General features: G+C 39.2%; 2 protein-coding genes across 4 annotated transcripts; one reads left to right on the top strand and one right to left on the bottom strand.

Moving 5' to 3' along the window:
* The first annotated feature begins 1,175 nt into the window (after window positions 1–1,175).
* On the top strand, window positions 1,176–12,019 carry dnmt1 (DNA (cytosine-5-)-methyltransferase 1). 2 transcript variants are annotated; one of them, XM_041972796.1, is made up of 35 exons: window positions 1,176–1,379; window positions 1,829–1,865; window positions 2,566–2,673; window positions 2,767–3,010; window positions 3,133–3,205; window positions 3,299–3,380; window positions 3,469–3,509; window positions 3,596–3,650; window positions 3,731–3,814; window positions 3,897–4,006; window positions 4,120–4,238; window positions 4,340–4,432; window positions 4,528–4,679; window positions 4,776–4,963; window positions 5,243–5,257; window positions 6,297–6,477; window positions 6,565–6,662; window positions 6,831–6,978; window positions 7,075–7,190; window positions 7,275–7,476; window positions 7,552–7,685; window positions 7,930–8,109; window positions 8,215–8,439; window positions 8,525–8,717; window positions 8,908–8,998; window positions 9,107–9,241; window positions 9,341–9,623; window positions 9,724–9,865; window positions 10,013–10,179; window positions 10,295–10,472; window positions 10,565–10,760; window positions 10,851–11,014; window positions 11,268–11,384; window positions 11,570–11,663; window positions 11,754–12,019. In XM_041972796.1, the coding sequence occupies exons 1-35, from the start codon at window positions 1,333–1,335 to the stop codon at window positions 11,789–11,791; spliced, it is 4,530 nt and encodes a 1,509-aa protein (XP_041828730.1). In that variant the 5' UTR covers window positions 1,176–1,332; the 3' UTR covers window positions 11,792–12,019. The 2 variants fall into 2 exon arrangements, with proteins under 2 accessions (XP_041828730.1, XP_041828738.1); XM_041972804.1 differs by lacking the exon at window positions 5,243–5,257.
* Window positions 12,020–14,113: 2,094 nt separating this feature from the next.
* eif3g (eukaryotic translation initiation factor 3, subunit G) lies at window positions 14,114–18,380 on the bottom strand. Of its 2 annotated transcripts, none has more exons than XM_042000521.1 (10): window positions 18,239–18,380; window positions 18,109–18,155; window positions 17,434–17,522; window positions 17,154–17,213; window positions 16,962–17,066; window positions 16,605–16,794; window positions 16,373–16,483; window positions 16,140–16,276; window positions 14,291–14,397; window positions 14,114–14,212 (listed from the first exon to the last, which is right to left on the bottom strand). In XM_042000521.1, exons 1-10 carry the CDS (start codon window positions 18,259–18,261, stop codon window positions 14,197–14,199), a joined length of 885 nt encoding a protein of 294 aa, XP_041856455.1. In that variant the 5' UTR covers window positions 18,262–18,380; the 3' UTR covers window positions 14,114–14,196. The 2 variants fall into 2 exon arrangements, with proteins under 2 accessions (XP_041856455.1, XP_041856463.1); XM_042000529.1 differs by having other exon boundaries at window positions 16,373–16,480.
* Window positions 18,381–18,488: the final 108 nt, after the last annotated feature.

Raw genomic sequence — 18,488 nt, 5'->3', positions numbered from 1 at the left:
AAGCTGTCTTTTGTTAGATAGTCTGTCTGAGAGAAACATTGCAGAAGTCCCCTGGAGGGGTTTTTGGGCTAGGGGGAGACTCGGGGTGAGGCTGACTTATAGTGGCCTTGGGAGAGTTGGGTCTGTTTCCTGTCAGACATCCAGAATTCCTGGGTGGGAACACTGACTGAATCAGTCCCAGAAGGCTGCACTACTTGGAATTCAGCCAAGTCTTTCCAGCGCCCTGCAGGAGATCACATCAGCCTCTGAAACCTATAGATGAAGCTGTATACAGGAAATAATTAAATCATCATAAAGGACCTATGCAAATTATAGTGTGAATTAAAACTATGTGAATAACTTAGCAAATAATCCTACAGACACAATTCTGAAGACACACAAAACAAATGTTAATTAACTTAACTAAGTTCTAAACATACAGATACAGTGACCACTGTTCAATTTAATGTACGTGACTGCGGCTAGTCTGCGTGTACATGCATGACAAAGAAGGCATGAAAACATAACATGACAAAATAAGACACATAATGCTGACTGCAGCATAACAATTAGATAGTGCCATCTTGTGGTCAAACAGATAAATACAGAAGTACGTGTTTTCCATTTACAGTTCTGAAAAATCACAACGATCGTTTAAAATACAACTTATTTCTACATATATGAGAGATAGCAAACATTTCCCAGACACAGGAATAATAAAATATTACTGTAACACTGTAAGTCGGTTATACATAGCTGTTACCCTGCACAAAACATATCAGTTGTTCACTTTTAAAACAATTATTATTCTTTACTATGACTTCACTTGAAAAGGGGGGAAGCTTGCATCTTTAATGCTCTGCACTGTATGCAAAGTATCACTAGTATTGTCGCTTAGTAAACAATACTTCTATTGCTTCCGCTTGGACCGTTGATTACGACATCTGTGAGAAATTTAGGGGAGATTAAGTTAGTTAGTCATTTTCATAAAATTACATTTTTCTTATTATAACTATTATTAATATTGTATAGTGTGTTATAAATTATTTCAAGGTCATACAGAGTACGAAAGTATGTCTTTCATTACTAATAATCCGACTAAAAAATAAAATGACTATCTGTCAAAGACGGTTTTACCCGTGAGTTTCAGTAGTGGTACAACCCAAAGCACCCGGGTTTCCGCGCGAAAAGACGGCCCGCGCGCCCGAATTGATCATAGCATCCACCTAAAGAAGCTGCACACCACTTGCAGTCACCGTGGAGCTGCGTTGTGGTTAATGACGGCAGTTTATATCGTGATTTTAACTGTTTTTAAAGATAAGTTTTATCTTTCTTATCTCAGGCTTGTTTACAATGCCAACCAAAACGTCCCTGTCTTTGCCAGACGATGTCAGGAAAAGGTACGGTAACGATGGTAACCTGAATGCTAATGTTGTCTTAATGATTTAGCTAGTATTCAGTCTGTTGTCTCAATTCAGAAGTCACAACAACAGCGCTGAGACTTGTATTACTTACTCAGCTCCTTTGGACTTTCTCTCGGTAGTGTAAGAATGGCTGCCACTTTACCATTTGCTTACAGTAGCAGCTGCAGCTAGCGTTAGCTTGTTACCATTTGACAGCTCAGACTTCGGCATGTAGAGCTTTCATTGGCATTAGCCAGCTAGCTTTGTTAGCCTGGCAATGTATGGAGGCAACGTGTGGGATTTGGCGCCAGGAAGTTTTGTGCTCTGTTTCTGCTAGCGCGCGCTCACAATGGCTTAGTGTTACTTTATTGCAGTCAGTATGCTCCTAAAAGATGTACTCTCAGTAACTTGATGTAATCTTACTTTGATGAGCGCTCTGTTTACAGATTGCAGATGCTGGATGAGGATGGATTTTCAGAGGAGGTGAGTTAAGTGTACTGTTAGTGCAGTGTTTCTCAATCCTGGTCCTCAGGGCCCACTGCTCTGCATACTTTAGAAGTAACTCTACTTTAAAACACCTGCATGAAATGAATGGCTCGTTAACAGACTTGAAAAGAACTTGATTAGGAAGTTCATTAATCTGAATCAGGTGTGTTGGAGTAGGATCACATCTAAGACAGGCAGGGCAGTGGGTCCTGAGGACCTGAATTTAAAAACACTGAGTTAGTGTAACTGAAAGTCTGCATGTAATAAGTGCTACTCAGCTGATTGCTGATTGCATCAAATTGAATGTTGATTTGTAGTTCTGCAGACTATTTAGACCATAGGACCATAGGTTCACAATATATTGGTACAAATGCAGAGCTCTGCATTTTCGTCATTAGGTCATTCAACTTGTCTGTTTCAGATGTAATGTGACAGATTCTGAGTATCCCAATAAGCTTAAAAGCAAATAGAACCAAGTTCCTGGGCTGCCTCTAGTGCTTGACAGATGTCATATCACTTTAATTTATTTATCACTCCCCAAAAATATGTCTGGCTTTAAAATGGCTCTAAGTAATTGTATCTTTCAGTGCAATCCTCGACCATGAAATGAACTGTTTAGGCTAAACTTGATATATTTTCTTTCTTTAGATTGTATTTTTTTTTTTTTTTAATTTCCCCCAACATTTCCTAATTTTAGGATCACGTGAAAGAGAAGCTCAAATTGGTGCAAGACTTTCTGCATGATGATGCTCAGGACCAACTGACCATACTTGAGAAAAAAATGGAAAGCTCAGAGATCACAATGGTTAGTGAATCTATACATATCTGTATAATTAATCATGGAACTCAGCTGTGTATAAGCTTCTTTGACTTGATGCACTCCATGTACTTTTCTCAGGAGGTTTACATCTCAAAAGTAAAGGCCTTGCTGGTTAAAGAACTTCATCTTGAAAATGGCTTGCATGGTGATGATGCAGAGCAGAATGGCAAGACAAATGGCTTCACTAACGGCTCCCATCAGGAAGAAATAAGTGATGTAAACATGGTCTCACAGGAAGAAGAGGATGAAGAAGCAGTAAAGTCACCAACTGTTTCTAAAGGGAAGGGTGGGCGCAGGAGCAAAGCAAACACTGACACTAAAAGTACGTAAAAGGACTTATTTTTATTGCCCTCATTTATAGCACAACTTGTTTTCATGGTGAAGATGACCCATGAAACAGTATCTTGGAGTTATGGCATAAGAATGAATATTTTTCTTTTGTAGAGTCTCCAGCCAGTACACGAGTTACAAGAAACAGTGGAAAACAGCCAACCATACTGTCAATGTTCTCTAAAGTGTAAATGGAAGATTTACCCTTTTTAATTTGTTGGTAATAACATTTAAATCAAAGCGGGTGGCTGTAATTTTTAAAGTACATTTTGTTTTCCAGTCAAAAGCGCAAGTCTGAAGACTTGAATGGAGAAGTTGTCAATGGTCAAGATGAACTGAAGAAAGAAGATGATGTTGAAGAGGTGACTTTTTAAAAAAAAAATCAACCATTTTTAAAATGAGGGTCAGTTTATTATTATTATTAATAATAATATATATTATTTGTTACAGTCTCGGGAGGAGAAGCGCCTAAAAGTAGAATTGGACGAAAAGTAAGTAGTTTGCTTTCAGAAGATTGGATTTATTTATGTAAGTTGCAGCTCTGGATTTAAAACAAGACCATCTCTTCATTATCCAGGGCTGCGCCACAGGAAGAAAAGAGTGAAATGATGAAGCCAGTGTCTGCTGCAAAGGTAATAAAGTTGGTCATTTGGTTGTTTCATGGCTGTAAACAATATAAGTTATTGATTGGTAATGGCATGTTTTTTCTTAGACACCACCCCCTAAATGCCCTGACTGCAGACAGTACTTGGATGATTCAGACTTGAAGTTTTTTCAGGGAGATCCTGATAATGCGGTGGGAATCTCAAATATATGGCAAATTAAGGGCTGCAAAGTTTTTTTTGTTTGTTTTTTTTAGTAATTTTTTGTGTTTTTAGCTTGATGAACCAGAGATGTTAACAGATGAGCGTCTGTCCCTGTTCGATTCCAATGAAGATGGATTTGAAAGTTATGAGGATCTGCCACAACACAAGATTACAAACTTCAGGTAAATTTTCTATTTAAAGTCATTAGGTCACACCTGATTTGTTTTATAAGAGGAGTACGGCTGTCATCCCCTGAAGCGTTGTGATGCTTACATTGCTTTGTTGGATCTTACAGTGTGTATGATAAACGTGGGCACCTTTGTCCATTTGACTCTGGACTGATTGAGAAGAATGTGGAGCTTTACTTCAGCTGTGTTGTTAAACCCATCTATGATGACAACCCTTGTTTAGATGGTACGAAAATATTCATTTGAAGAATTTAAACATTTTTTTTGTGCATCATTACCTTCTAGCTCATACTACCAAGAACCATATATACACTTTTTTCCCCTCAGGTGGCGTTCCTGCTAAAAAGTTAGGGCCAATCAATGCCTGGTGGATCACTGGTTTTGATGGAGGAGAAAAAGCCTTGATTGGTTTTACTACAGGTAGCACACCTTTTTTTTTTTTTTTTAACTCTTTTTAATATTACTTTAATATAAATTAAACACTAATATTATTATATTTTTTATTTTTAATCCAGCTTTTGCTGATTACATCTTGATGCACCCCAGTGAGGAGTACGCTCCAATTTTTGCACTAATGCAGGAAAAAATCTATATGAGCAAGATAGTGGTTGAATTTCTCCAGAAAAATCCTGATGTTACTTATGAAGACCTTCTCAACAAAATTGAGGTGAGCACATGCATTCATTCGGCCCAGTTCTTTACCCTGTTATCAGCCATTATTGTCGTTGTCATGCTAAGTAGTTCTTTTTCTTTCTGCCCTCAGACCACCGTCCCTCCCGCCGGACTAAACTTTAACTGCTTCACTGAAGACACGCTGTTGCGTCATGCCCAGTTTGTGGTGGAACAGGTGGAGAGTTATGATGAGGCTGGCGACTCAGATGAGCAGCCGATCATTGTTACTCCCTGCATGAGAGACCTGATCAAACTTGCAGGAGTAACTCTGGGGAAGAGGTACAGCTAAAGATAATTTTGTAGACTATTTCCATGAAGCACATTGACTTGAGTGTAGTTGAGGTCACTTAGTCTTTGACTCCAGAGCCAGAATACTTAAAGAATTTTTTATTAGTGTTGCAAGTCTTAGATACATTTAATTTTCCTTTCTTTTTTTCCCCCACAAATAGCAGTGTTAAAGTTAGTTATTTTATTTTTACAGCTTTATTTCTTATATTTATGTACTTATACTCTTTGTTTTCCTATTGTCTAACATTCCTTTAACGTTTCCTAATGCAGCATGCTGCTATACTGGTAGGTAGGACTTATTGTGATTGCATCCTTAGCTTGTTTGGTGGTGTGTTAGTGTAAAGCATTTAGAAACGGAACCAAATAAGCCCGGTATCAGAGGTCATGCTTAGATTTTATTTCAAATTTATATACATATATGTATATTTTGGCTTTTCATTGTGGTTTATTTTACTGGCATATTTTCAATATGACCATTTGTAACGCTTGGAACGATGGATCTATGCCCCATAAGAAATCCTGGCTCAGTTATAAGTATTGGTTTGTAATGAATGTGCACGATTAAGGAATAACTTGTAAGTTCTGTTATTTAAACCGGTAATCATGTGTCACAAATGTAAGAAATGGATAATGTTCTTACAGGCTACTCATCACTGCCATGCAAACTTTTTCTTTTTCTGTTTAATTTATTTATTTATTTATATATTTTTTTTTTTCATGAAGTAAAATCAATTGAAAAGTTTTAACTGTAAAGCAGCTTAAGAGATTTTTTTTTCAGGATAGGTCTGAGTATCCCTAAGGGGAGTCCTATATTAAAATATTGTGTAATCCAAAAATGAAACCTAACTGATGAAGCTATTTCAGGTGAAAAATTAAGTCTTTTAGGTCTTTGCTTTAAACTATACGTGAGTAGGGGGTCTTCTTAGCTTTTAGTGAGACAAGCACTACACATCACACAGATTAGTGTTTTATTAATGTCTATGTAAAACACAAATTTTATAGCAAGTCTTATTTATAACTTGCAGGACAGGAAGACTTAAAAGTTCTTTCAGCTTCTTTCAAACCTTCTAGAAACTTTGTTCATGTCGGTGTTTTCCATACAGGTCAGTTTAGGAAGAACTTATGTGCACTTACTTTGATAACAAGCTGCATTTTACATCTTGACTATCTGCTTTTGTTTGCTTGTTATGTTGCATGGCCTGATGCTGTGGTGTGTTGACGGCCAGGGGCTTCATAATGCCATCGCTTCACATATAATCAGATGTTTGTGATGAACCAAATTACTTCTGTTCTGATGGGGAGGGAAATGCTATTCTGTTGACAGGAGAGCCGCTAGAAGACAAGCCATCCGCCACCCAACAAAGATAGAGAAGGACAGTAAGGGACCAACTAAAGCCACCACCACCCAGCTGGTCTATCAGATCTTTGATGCCTTCTTCTCTGATCAGATAGAACAGAATGATAAAGAGGGTGGAGTCAAAAGACAGCGCTGTGGTGTATGTGAGGTGAGCTGAATACCACTTTCAATATGGACACTGTGTCTTTTCTATAATAAACATTTGGAATATTCTGACTTCTACATCCACCCATAGGTTTGTCAATCTCCTGATTGTGGCAAGTGTACAGCCTGCAAAGACATGATCAAATTTGGAGGAAGCGGCAGAAGCAAGCAAGCTTGTAAGCAGAGAAGGTGAGCATGTCTGAGCAGTTTCATAAGTCTTGATACTTGTGAATTTCTGTTCAGATGTCTTATGTGTTTTTTTTTTTCTTCTTCTTCTTCTTTGAATTAGTTTGACTTAAGTATGAATATTGCAAATAAGAAAGATGTTGAACAGTGTCTGAACACATCTGTTTTTAGATGCCCAAATCTTGCTGTAAAGGAAGCTGAAGATGATGAAAACATCGAGGAGGATGATGTGTCAGTAGAGAAGACCAAGAAGGTTGCTCCTACCAAGAGGAAGAAGCAGACCCAGTCCAAATTTGCATGGATTGGAGAACCTGTTGGGGTATTTCCTCTCCTTCTTTGGTGTCTAAGCAGAAGTTTTTCTAATCATGAGGCGTAACTGTTATGCAAATGATATTTATCTCTGACCCCCCTTCAGTCTCATGGGAAGAAGCAATACTACAAGAAGGTCTCTGTCAATGATGAAGTGCTGGAGGTGGGAGACTGTGTCTCAGTTTCATCAGAGGATCCAACCATCCCTTTGTTTCTGGCAAGGTATGGTATCCAGAACATCGCTGCTGCATAGCCTTGTTGTTTCTTTAGTAAATTGCGTTGATCTAATGAGGTGTTGTTTTTCAGAATCACGTCATTGTGGGAGGACAGCAATGGAAAGATGTTCCATGCTCACTGGTTCCTTCGTGGAATTCACACAGTGCTTGGAGAGTCTTCTGATCCACTGGAGCTGGTCATTGTGGATGAATGTGAGGACATGCTGCTCAATTATGTTCATGGAAAAGTGAATGTCATGTACAAAGCCCCATCTAACAACTGGTCCATGGAGGTAAGTTAAAAATAGTTTAAAGTTGCCTTTTATGTTTTGATACAAGCTTTCTAATGGCTGCATTTTATATTTTAGGGTGGGATGGATGTTGACCTCAAAGTGATTGATGATGATGGGAAGAGTTTCTTTTATCAGTTCTGGTATGATGCAGAGTTTGCCAGATTTGAGACTCCTCCTAAGACTTCTCCATCAGATGAATGCAGGTTCAAGTAAGCACCAGTAACATGGACTTGTGCTGCCTGGGATCTTCTCAGTTTTTACTTGTATTGAGATGGTTGTGGTAGATTGTTGGCAGGATTAATTAAAATTAGCATGAAAATGAATAGAAAAAAAGCAGTGTTCCCTGACTTGGTAATGTAACTCTTTATATTGATCTGGATCAAGAAGATCTGTATTCAGCCTTGGTGGAAGTTTGCAGTCTAATCCCTATTTTGCCCTTCTTTTTTTATTCAGATTCTGTGGCAGCTGTGCTCGTAATAAAGAGAGAGATGACCAGGAAGAGCCTCGTGCATTGGAACCCCTGGAAAATGAGGACAATGACACCAAGGCACTATATGCTTTGGCTTGTTTCAAGGGAGAACAATTTAAAGTGGGAGACAGTGTCTATCTTCCATCTGAGGCCTTTAATTTCAGGTAAGTAAAAGATTTATTCATTTTTTTTTATTTTTCTGTTTACACTTGGATCTAACAAAAATGAGCATGACATTTATCGTGTGATATCTTGTTTCTGGTTGTCAGTGTCAAACCAGCCAGTCCAATGAAACGCTCCCATAGGAAAGAGGATGTGGATGAAGATTTGTATCCGGAGTATTACAGGAAGTCCTCAGATTACATTAAAGGGTCAAACCTGGATGCTCCAGAGCCTTTCCGTGTTGGCCGCATCAAGGAAATCTTTTGTCACCGGCGTAGTAATGGGAAACCGGACACTTCAGAGGTCAAACTCAGACTCTACAAGTTTTACAGGTAGTAATATAGTTTTGTTGGGTTTTTTTTTTTTTCTCCTGTCACAACTACTGTTCAGAATTAAATTAATGGTCTCATTTACTAGGCCTGAAAACACTCACAAAGGCGTCAAAGCTAGTTACCACACAGACATCAATCAGCTCTACTGGAGCGATGAAGAAGCAACCGTCTGCATGTCTGAGGTACTTGGACGCTGTCAAGTGGAGTATGCAGAAGACCTGAATGAATCTGTCCAGGATTATTCCAGTGGTGGACCAGATCGCTTCTATTTTCTGGAGGTGCAGTGGTCAATATTTCTGTTTCTGCTGTCATTTAGAATTGGGTATTCTGCTCATAAACAAAATTTTTTGAGTGGGATTTCCAATGACTGAGTCAAGATGTAGTTAGACATTTGGAACTTGGGAAAGATAACACACTTGAATATCTTTGAATGTAGTAGATAATGTTTGGCATATTTCCTCTCCACAGGCTTACAGTGCTAAATCAAAAAGCTTTGAAGATCCTCCAAATCACGCCCGTTCTACTGTTCATAAAGGAAAGGGAAAGGGCAAAGGAAAAGGTGTGTGTGTATATATATTTTCTGTTTTCTAAAAAAAAATGCATATATGCAGAAGCATTTTCATCACTGCTTTTAGCCTCACTAAAACTTAATCTACACTCCCATCAGGCAAAGGCAAAGGAAAGGCTGCACAGGAACCGCAGGACTCTAACATGGAGCCGCAGATGCCTAAAGTTCCCAAATACCGCACACTTGATGTGTTCTCTGGCTGTGGTGGACTTTCTGAAGGCTTCCACCAGGCTGGTAAATGTTTCTTTAATGCTGCTAACAAGAGAAAAGAATGGACCATTGCATGTTTATTTCTCATTGTATTACTCAAAATTGTAATCTTGTTGCCTTCAGGTATCTCTGAGACTCTCTGGGCTATAGAGATGTGGGAGCCAGCAGCACAGGCCTTCAGGCTCAACAACCCTGGCACCACAGTGTTCACAGAGGACTGCAACATCTTGCTGAAGTTGGTCATGTCTGGAGAGAAGACCAATTCTCTTGGCCAGAAACTGCCTCAGAAGGGGGATGTGGAGATGCTCTGTGGAGGACCTCCTTGTCAAGGTTTCAGTGGGATGAACCGCTTCAACTCTCGCACTTACTCCAAATTCAAGAACTCACTTGTGGTGTCTTATCTCAGGTAAGTGCTAACAAGGAGGAGTTGTCATCACTCATTAGACTACATGTTATTAATACCTCTTTGAACAGATGGTTGAAATGACACATTTTCTGTCTTGTAGCTACTGTGATTACTACAGACCCAAGTTCTTCCTGCTTGAAAATGTGAGGAACTTTGTATCATTCAAAAACTCCATGGTCCTGAAGCTGACTTTACGCTGCCTTGTGCGAATGGGCTACCAGTGCACTTTTGGAGTCCTTCAGGTTGGTCTGAGTACATGAACTACTGTACTTTTTGGCTGGAGTGTTAGTATAGATGGGGTTTGTTTATTTTTTTTTCTTCATGTCTAAAGTTTTTGCAGTAAAGCTAAACAAGATAACCTTGTTGCTCCATTCTGGTGTACCTCTCAGGCTGGTCAGTATGGTGTTGCCCAGACCCGCCGCAGGGCAATCATCCTGGCTGCTGCTCCAGGAGAGACTCTGCCTCGCTATCCTGAACCTCTGCACGTGTTTGCTCCCAGAGCCTGCTCACTGAGTGTGGTGGTGGATGACAGGAAATACGTCAGTAATGTTACACGGTAATAAAAACCCGATCCTCTCTTGAGCTGTTGACTCTAATTCTACATCATAAACCTTTAAAGCATCAAAAGCTTCATTGATCCTGTTAGACTTCATTGTTTTGTCTTCCAACAGAGGCAATGGTGGAATCTACAGAACCATCACCGTCAGGGACACAATGTCTGATCTGCCAGAGATTCGAAATGGTGCAGCTGCGCTGGAGATCTCCTACAATGGGGAACCTCAGTCTTGGTTCCAGAGGCAGATCAGAGGCACACAATATCAGCCTATCCTCAGAGACCACATCTGCAAGGTGAGCTGTCTTGTTAGTGTGGCAGAAGGAAAGTAAGAATTAATTTTAAAAAGAAAAGAATTATAAATTTAAAAAATTATTTTTGTTCTCAGGACATGAGTGCTCTAGTCGAAGGTCGTATGCGTCACATTCCCTTGGCACCAGGCTCTGACTGGAGAGATCTACCCAACATTGAAGTTCGACTGAAAGATGGAACCATGACTAAGAAACTGCGCTACACACACCACGATAAAAAGAATGGACGCAGCAGCACTGGTGCACTCAGAGGTGTCTGCACCTGTTCAGGAGGTACACATTTTTATGACTTAATAAAATGGCAGATCCTGAATATCTAGGTTGGAGAGTTTTTAATTTAATTTTTTTGCACATAATTGTTAGGAACGCCCTGCGATCCTGCAGACAGACAGTTTAACACCCTGATCCCGTGGTGTCTGCCCCACACTGGTAACCGCCACAATCACTGGGCAGGACTTTATGGTCGACTGGAGTGGGATGGATTCTTCAGCACAACTGTCACTAACCCTGAGCCCATGGGCAAACAGGTACTTTAACTTTTAAAATTTTTTAGCTTGATTTGTTTAAAAAATATCTAACGGTGTTTTTAGTCCATCTTGTTGAAACAATTTAACATCTCGCATTCACCTGGACAGTCAGCATATAGAAAAATGTCTGATCTCACTTTTATTATAAACCTCTAGTCAAATTATTCCAGCATATGAATTTATGATTAATCAACTTTCAAGGTCTGTAACAAATTCTTTACTTTATGACGTTAACCCGAGCTCTTAATTCCAGGGTCGCGTTCTGCATCCTGAGCAGCACAGAGTGGTCAGTGTGAGGGAATGTGCACGCTCTCAGGGATTCCCCGACACCTACCGCTTCTTTGGAAACATCCTGGACAAACACAGACAGGTAACAGCTAGTTTTAATATAAAGCCCACCCCTAAAACAAGAAGTCGGAGTGTATTTTATTTTATACTTCTTTCACTCCTCTAAACAATAACTGATTTTTAAACATTGCTCTTGAACTCATCCACTAGGCTAAACTGGTAATCCATGAGCCATTTCTGCTTGTCTTTTCTGTTGCTGCCTCCCAGGTTGGGAATGCTGTTCCTCCTCCACTCTCCAGAGCCATTGGGTTGGAAATTAAGAACTGTGTTGTGAAACGAATCAAGGAAGAACAAGCAGCAGGTAATTTTATATTTTCCTGAACTGTAATTGTTGAGAACATCTAGCACCTTACTAGATCCTTTTTATAAATGTTGGCTCTTCTCTCCACAGGAAACATCAAACAAGAGAAGATGGAGATCTTTGATTAGGTCCATGTTAATCCAGCAAAAATCTGTTCAGTAATTCCTGATGTTGGGATATTTCTACTAAATAAGCTGGCTTCACCTGTCACTAAGTGGCCACTATGGACATTCTCTGTAGTAATCATTCCATGTCGTTTTAAGTGTGCATTTAATCACGATATTGATGTTAATGTGGGATAAATTGTATGTAGTTTTTATATGTAATATTTCAAATAAAGCTCTTATGAAATACCATTTGTGATTCAGTTTAACTCGGTGGTGAGGGGAGGTTAGTAGCTGACCCAGGCCTAAACCATATCAAGTCCAGACTGCTGGTGTTTGTTTGCTCTCATGCATCAAATTGACAAGTTTTAGTTTAGACCAGGCCTACTCAATACCATCCGACAAGGGTGGCAGTTCTGCAGGTTTTCAATGTGTCCCTGCTTCAACATACATCACTGAAATGGATCCAACAGCCAAAGACACTAAAACTACTTTCAAAGCGTGGCGGGCAGATTTGACCATCAGGACATTGTTCTCCAGTGTGGCACAATCCCTCAGCCTAATGTGAGATGGTTTACTGGATGCATGCTGATCATGGGACTGTGTGTAAGTGAAAGCAAAGGAAAACAACAGAATGCAAATAGTGTTGTGTTTAGTAAAAGTGGCTTATTGAAAGTTGCTTGTCTTTATTATTGAAAATGTTGACAAGTTGAAAATATATGTAAGCTTAAGGTACTTGTCAGGTGCAAGTAAAAATTACTCCTAGCAAAAACTAAAGTTGTTATACAACGATAAATGTTAAACTGCAAATTCTGCAACAAGAATAAAATAGGAGCTGTGCAACATGAGCATTATGTGAGCACTTTTTCAAATGTAAGCCTGCATGAGCTGGATCATCTCTTTCGTTAGTCGTTTTTCAGAGTCTGGTGGCAGTTCCTGTAGGAAGCTGCCAACATACCTGCCGTAATTAGTAAAGACATTTTATGTTGCTTTATGCTCCACCCTGATCTCCTTTAGCCTCTTCCAGAGGGCAACCTCGTCAGCATTCTTTTCTGAGGAGCGTTTTCAGGTTGAAGGGGGCTCTTCGTCAGGTATCTAGAAGCACAGTTTAACACTAAATGTAAAGAAAAATAAAATAAAATTTGATAAATGTTCAACCCATCAGACCTAACTTATGCAAAAATACCCTATATTTTATTCATGCTGGTTGGTAATTTGGTTTAATTTTACATTGAGTCCATGTACCATTATAACACCAATAGTTACTTTCTTAAAATCTATCCTTCTAAAAGGAATACATGCAAAACCTACTTTTTGGCTAAGAAAAATGCCTGCAATGGGACTACAGATGAAAATGATCCTCAAAATCTCAGTTTGTTATATTTACATGGTAAACTTAATGTCAAATAACTGCATTGTTCTAAAAAAAAATCTACCAAAAAGTTTTCTAGGACTTTGCTAGTTGGAAATGTTTGTACACAAATTAAGAAAGTGTGTAAATATGCTACTAAACTAATACAGTTCTTCCTTACGGCAGTTTTTATTGCTTTCTTAAAGCTTAAACATTTTTTGTTTTGATTTTCTTATTCATGTTATTCCACAGCGTGCCCTCGTTTTTGTCCTAAATATTGATCTTTCAATTATCTATATTCCTTTTAAATGATAACTTTCCCTCTTTTTAAATCTGCTTTGCAGTTTGTGATCATTTTCTTTTATAAGCTTTAAACGTGATTCCCAAAATCCCAACATTCCACTGATTCCCGAACCTTTACCATTTTAATGAGAAAAACAGTTTCTACTACTACTGACTCTTAACGGTTCTCTTTTATAAAGTGAAACCAGATTGTATGACTGTTTCACCTGCACTTCCACAGACTTCCGTACCACAGGGGAGATATGGAAGATCACAGTTAAACATCTTGTTTGTCAACTGATTATAAAAATTTAACACATTCCAAATGAAGTGCATTTATTTATATATTCAGTGTGACGATCACAGACCATGTGCAAGAATACAGCAGCTCTGATGAATGGGTGGGACAATAAGTTATTTTAATAAACAGATTACTGCAAAAATGTCCAAATGGTGAATTCTTAGGTAGCGATATGCAGGTGAGCTGTCTGAAGGTGTCCAAGTTGTCATTGTTTAATCTGAGTCAGCTTATTTTTATTTTATTTTTTTACTGCAAACCAAATACCAGCTGTTTCTTGGAAAATCTTCCATGTAGACCCCTCTGGTAATAACTATTGCTTCAAGCAAACCAAAGGACTGAATGATTTGATTAACATAAAAACCTGCAGAGTAAATGCAACAGAGGAAAAACAAGAACAAGAAAACTTTTTAAGGACAGTTAATTCTTTTTATTTAAACGACGGCCACATTTTATTACACAATCTGGCATCTTCCTGGAAATATTCTTCTACGTTCTTCAGTTGTTTGATGGTCTGTAAAGAGAAATAAATTACGTTGGAAACAAGTTAACAAGTTGATGACTGAGTTTCCAAAATTGATACTGAACTTACTTGGCCCATTCAACATTAAGAATAAGGTGGTCATATCCAAATCCTGAAACTCCTGCGATGGCTCTGGCTGCATCCTCCCGGCGATGGAAACTGATGAAGGCAAATCCCTACAAGAAACAGGGTGAGCCATCATGGGAAAAGAAGCGGACCACAAAGTTTCTGCTCATTGTTAAAAGTATCAAAAATCGTGGCAGTGTCAGCTGGGCAGTTACTTTAAAAAAAAGTACAGGTGTAACTCCAAAAATTTGAAAATCGTGCAAAACTTAATTTCTGTAATTCAACTTAAAAGGGTAAACAATTACATAGATTAATTACATGTAAAGTGAGCGATTTCAAGCATTTGTTATAATTGATTATTATGGCTTACAGCTTGTGAAAACCCAAATCTCAGAAAATTTGAATAGTGTGAAAAGGTTTAATGTTGTAGCCTCAAAGTGCCACACTCTAATCAGCTAATTAATCCAAAACACCTGCAAATTCTATTTCCGTAGAATTCACAATCATGGGGAAGGTTGCTGACCTCACAGTTGTACAGAAAACCATCACTGACACCCTGCACGAAGAGGGAAAGCCTCAACAGGTAATTGCAAAAGAAGTTGGATACACTCAAGGTGCTGCATCAAAGTACATAAATAAAAGGTTGAGTGGAAGGGAAAAGAGTAGAAGAAAAAGGTACACAACCAGCGGGAATGACTGCAGTCTGGAGGGGATCGTCAGAAAAAGGCTATTCAAAAATGTGGGGGAGCTTCACGAGTAGTGGACTGAGGCTGGAGTTGGTGCTTCGAGAGCCGCCACACAGACGGATCCTGGACTTCAAATGTTGTATACCTCTTGTGAAGCTGGTCCTGAACAAAATGTCAGAAGCATCTTACCTGAGCTAAAGAAAAAAAAATTAACCGGTTTGTTGAGCAGTGGGCCAAAATTTTGCATCTCATTTTGAAATCAAGGTCCCAGAGTCTGGAGGAAAAACAGAGAGGCAACAATCCAAGACACTCAAACTGCAGCGTGTAGTTTCCAGTCTGTGTTGATTTGGGGAGCCATGGCATCTGCTGGTGTTGGTCCACTGGACTTTATTAAGTCCAGATTCAATGCAGCCATCTACCAGGAGATTTTAGATCACTTGTTGCTTCTTTCAGCAGAAAAGCTATTTGGAGATGCTGACTTTATTTTCCAGCAGGACTTGGCACCTGTCCACACTGCCAAAAGAACCAAAACCTGGTTCAATGACCAAGGGAAAACTGTAGTTGATTGGTCAACAAACTCTCCTGACCTGAGCCCCATAGAAAATCTGTAGAGCTTTGTCAAGACAAAGATGAGACAATGAGACCGAGAATGCAGAAGAGTTGAAGGCTGCTATTGAAGCATCCTGATCTTCTATAACACCCCAGCAGTGCCACAGGCTGATCACATCCATGCCACGCCGCACTGCGGGAACCAATTCATGCAAAAGGTGCTGAAACCAAGTACTGACTTTATATGCATGACAATACTCTTCAGATGGTCAACATTTCTGTATTCAGCATGCCCTTTTAATTGATTTCATGTAATATTCTAATTTTCTGAGATTTAGAATTTTTATAAGTTGTAAGCCATGATCATCAAAATTATACCAAATAAATGCTTGAAATATCTCACTTTGCATGTAACAACTCTATATATTAGTTTCCCCTTTAAAGTTGAATTACTGACATAAATTAGGTTTTACACAATATACTATTTTTTTATTTCACCTGTAAGCAAGAAAAAAATATATACTGAAAATATCAGATGAACTAATGTCTATTATGTCTAGGAGAAACTCCAGCTTTGATAATTCCTCTCGGCAGGTCTTTGCAAGTTGAGCACTGACCTTTGACTGTCCCGTGTTCTTGTCTTTGGCCAGGTAGATCCTCGAGATGGAGCCAAATGGTCTAAAGAGCTCCTGCAAGTCTGTCTCACGGGTATCCTCAGACAAGTTGGTCACACGAATGGTAGCATTGTCATCAGCTGCCAGGTGCAATCATACACAGTTTATAATGAGCAAGACTTGTTAATTGTAGAATAGCCATTACAGACTCACCACCAACACTGACACACACTTACCTCTGCGGTTAGGCTGCATGGACTCTCCTCTCCTTGTGCCTCCATCCCTCAGGCTCGGAGGCACATACTTCCCAGTTTTGCTCTGTGCTGGCTGCACAGGCTCTGGTTCTGCTGGTAAAAGAAAATGAAGAGCAAGCTAAAATAAAAATCAAGAAAACTTTAAGAACAGCTCAGCAGAACAGATTGTTTAACAGCAGACAATCCAATTAGAAGAAAAGTGAGTTGATGGTACCAGCTGGCTTCTCTTTGTCTCCAGTGGAAAGTCCAAGCTGTTCAGCCAGCTCCTTTTGCATGGGGCCCAGGGTGTCCTTGTATGGACAGCGGGTGGTCCAATGGTCGCCTTTGCAAATACGACAAGACACAATCTTCTGTCCTTTCAATTTGTTCATGGGATCTTCATCCTGGTCTTGGGCATTCAAATCCTACAAAAAGCAACATTAGGGACTTGAGCAGTAGTTACACAAAGTTAAATACAGTCTAATACCATGGTTAAAACCGTTTTATATGGGAAAACTCTGTAACAAACAGACAATGAGGGGAGGAAAAGAAGAAGAAGAAAAAAAACAAAACAAAACTTTAAGATTCTCACCTCTTTGCTGGAAATGAAAGTCATGAAGACATCATCACTGACTGTAGTAGTAGCAACATTGGGACCTGGTGCATCAAACTCAGAGTTGCCAAATTTCTTCCAATTCTGAAACGAGAGCCGTAACAATTACATAATATCTGACTTTTTTAAAAGCAAACACTGCTGCTTCACCTTCATTTAATGTTAACCAACCTTTCTTCTAGCAACAGCTTTTGAGGCTTTCCTTGTCTCAATTTTGAAAGTCCTCACAATCTAAAAGACAAAATAAAACCAAAATAGTATTATTTTAAAGCCATATTTGACTGCTTTTGGAAGCAATTACAACAACCAGAAGTGTTTGTTAGGTTAAAAAAAACAAAAAAAACAAAACTGCTTATCAGCATCAACACAGGTTCCACCCATGAAATATACTCATACAACCACCACTGCCACGGTGGTCAAATGCAACATAAACCTTAACAAAAACACTTACCTTGAACTTCTTTCCATCATCATCAATTTTATATTCTGTGACTGTTTTAATGTTTCCTTTTATGGTTTCCTTTGGGGATGGTAGTGTGCCTGTAAAACAATGACACATTCTTAGTTCATTTTGAGTTATGAGTTTACCTGTATTCCAGGTTGCAATCTATATGGAGAGATTTGGATGCTGCTACATCAAACAACATCACACAACTTAATATGACCGTCATTTCATCACTAGCGTAGTGGGACTAAAATGCCTCGATTTCTTATCTTTTTGCAGATCACTGCAGTCAAATTAGTTTTAACAATTGTAGATATTTTGTTTTTGAATTATAACACGGAATATGATCATATCAATGGGATAACGTCTTAATGGCAGCATCAGTAACACAAAATGTTAGCTGTTAGCATTCTGGAGGTACTGAAAGACGCTACCGACGTCGCTTTAAACAACCCCAAATAAAACTTTAATAAAACTTACATCCACATCAGTCATTGAAACGTGTAGCTTACGCCCATGGAAGGACGTATATCCTTGATATGTACTGGGCAAATGCATGTAGCTCGCCTTTAATATTAACAACCACGTGGAAGTGGAAGCTGCCTAGCCGGCCTCCTCCTCCGGCTACAAAACTACAAGAAGAGGGCTAGCTTTAGCTAAAAATGCTAACAAGCTCGTTACCTTCATCTCCTTCCTCCTCGACTTGGTCAGCCCAACTGGGCTTTGAGCTAAAGGACAGAGAGATAATTAATATTAAACTAATAAAAACCATACAGTAAAAACGGCAACAGAACTGTTTAATGACACTCACTCGTCGTATTCAATCGACGGCATCCTCTTGCCTAGCTTAGGCTCAAGAACAGCACGAGCCGGCGCCGCGCAGGACGACACACACTTCCGCTGTTCTATCGTAACGTGCTGAATTTGCACACGTACCGCTGTCTAGCCAAGGCGGTTATCCCCAACAGAAATAGTGTCACCTGACGCGGGAGCGTGCACTCCTTCAGCGTTTGATCGTCTTTACTATGTTGGATTTCAGCACGTAAATCATTGTTTGTGGG

The sequence above is a fragment of the Melanotaenia boesemani genome, chromosome 2 (genome assembly GCF_017639745.1).
Source record: "Melanotaenia boesemani isolate fMelBoe1 chromosome 2, fMelBoe1.pri, whole genome shotgun sequence".
NCBI classification, from domain to species: domain Eukaryota; kingdom Metazoa; phylum Chordata; class Actinopteri; order Atheriniformes; family Melanotaeniidae; genus Melanotaenia; species Melanotaenia boesemani.
The sequence above is the reverse complement of the archived record's forward strand: the minus strand, read 5'-3'. Positions and strand labels throughout refer to the sequence as shown.

Coding starts and splice junctions, on each gene's coding strand:
- dnmt1 (XM_041972796.1), top strand. CDS start 1,333: ATGCCAACCAAAACGTCCCTGTCTTTGCCAGACGATGTCAGGAAAAG. Junction 3,011..3,132: donor AGCAAACACTGACACTAAAA/GTACGTAAAAGG, acceptor TTTCTTTTGTAG/AGTCTCCAGCCAGTACACGA. Junction 6,663..6,830: donor CAAGCTTGTAAGCAGAGAAG/GTGAGCATGTCT, acceptor ATCTGTTTTTAG/ATGCCCAAATCTTGCTGTAA.
- eif3g (XM_042000521.1), bottom strand. CDS start 18,261: ATGCCGTCGATTGAATACGACGA. Junction 18,156..18,238: donor CCGTCGATTGAATACGACGA/GTGAGTGTCATT, acceptor TCTGTCCTTTAG/CTCAAAGCCCAGTTGGGCTG. Junction 16,277..16,372: donor CATGCAGCCTAACCGCAGAG/GTAAGTGTGTGT, acceptor TGCACCTGGCAG/CTGATGACAATGCTACCATT.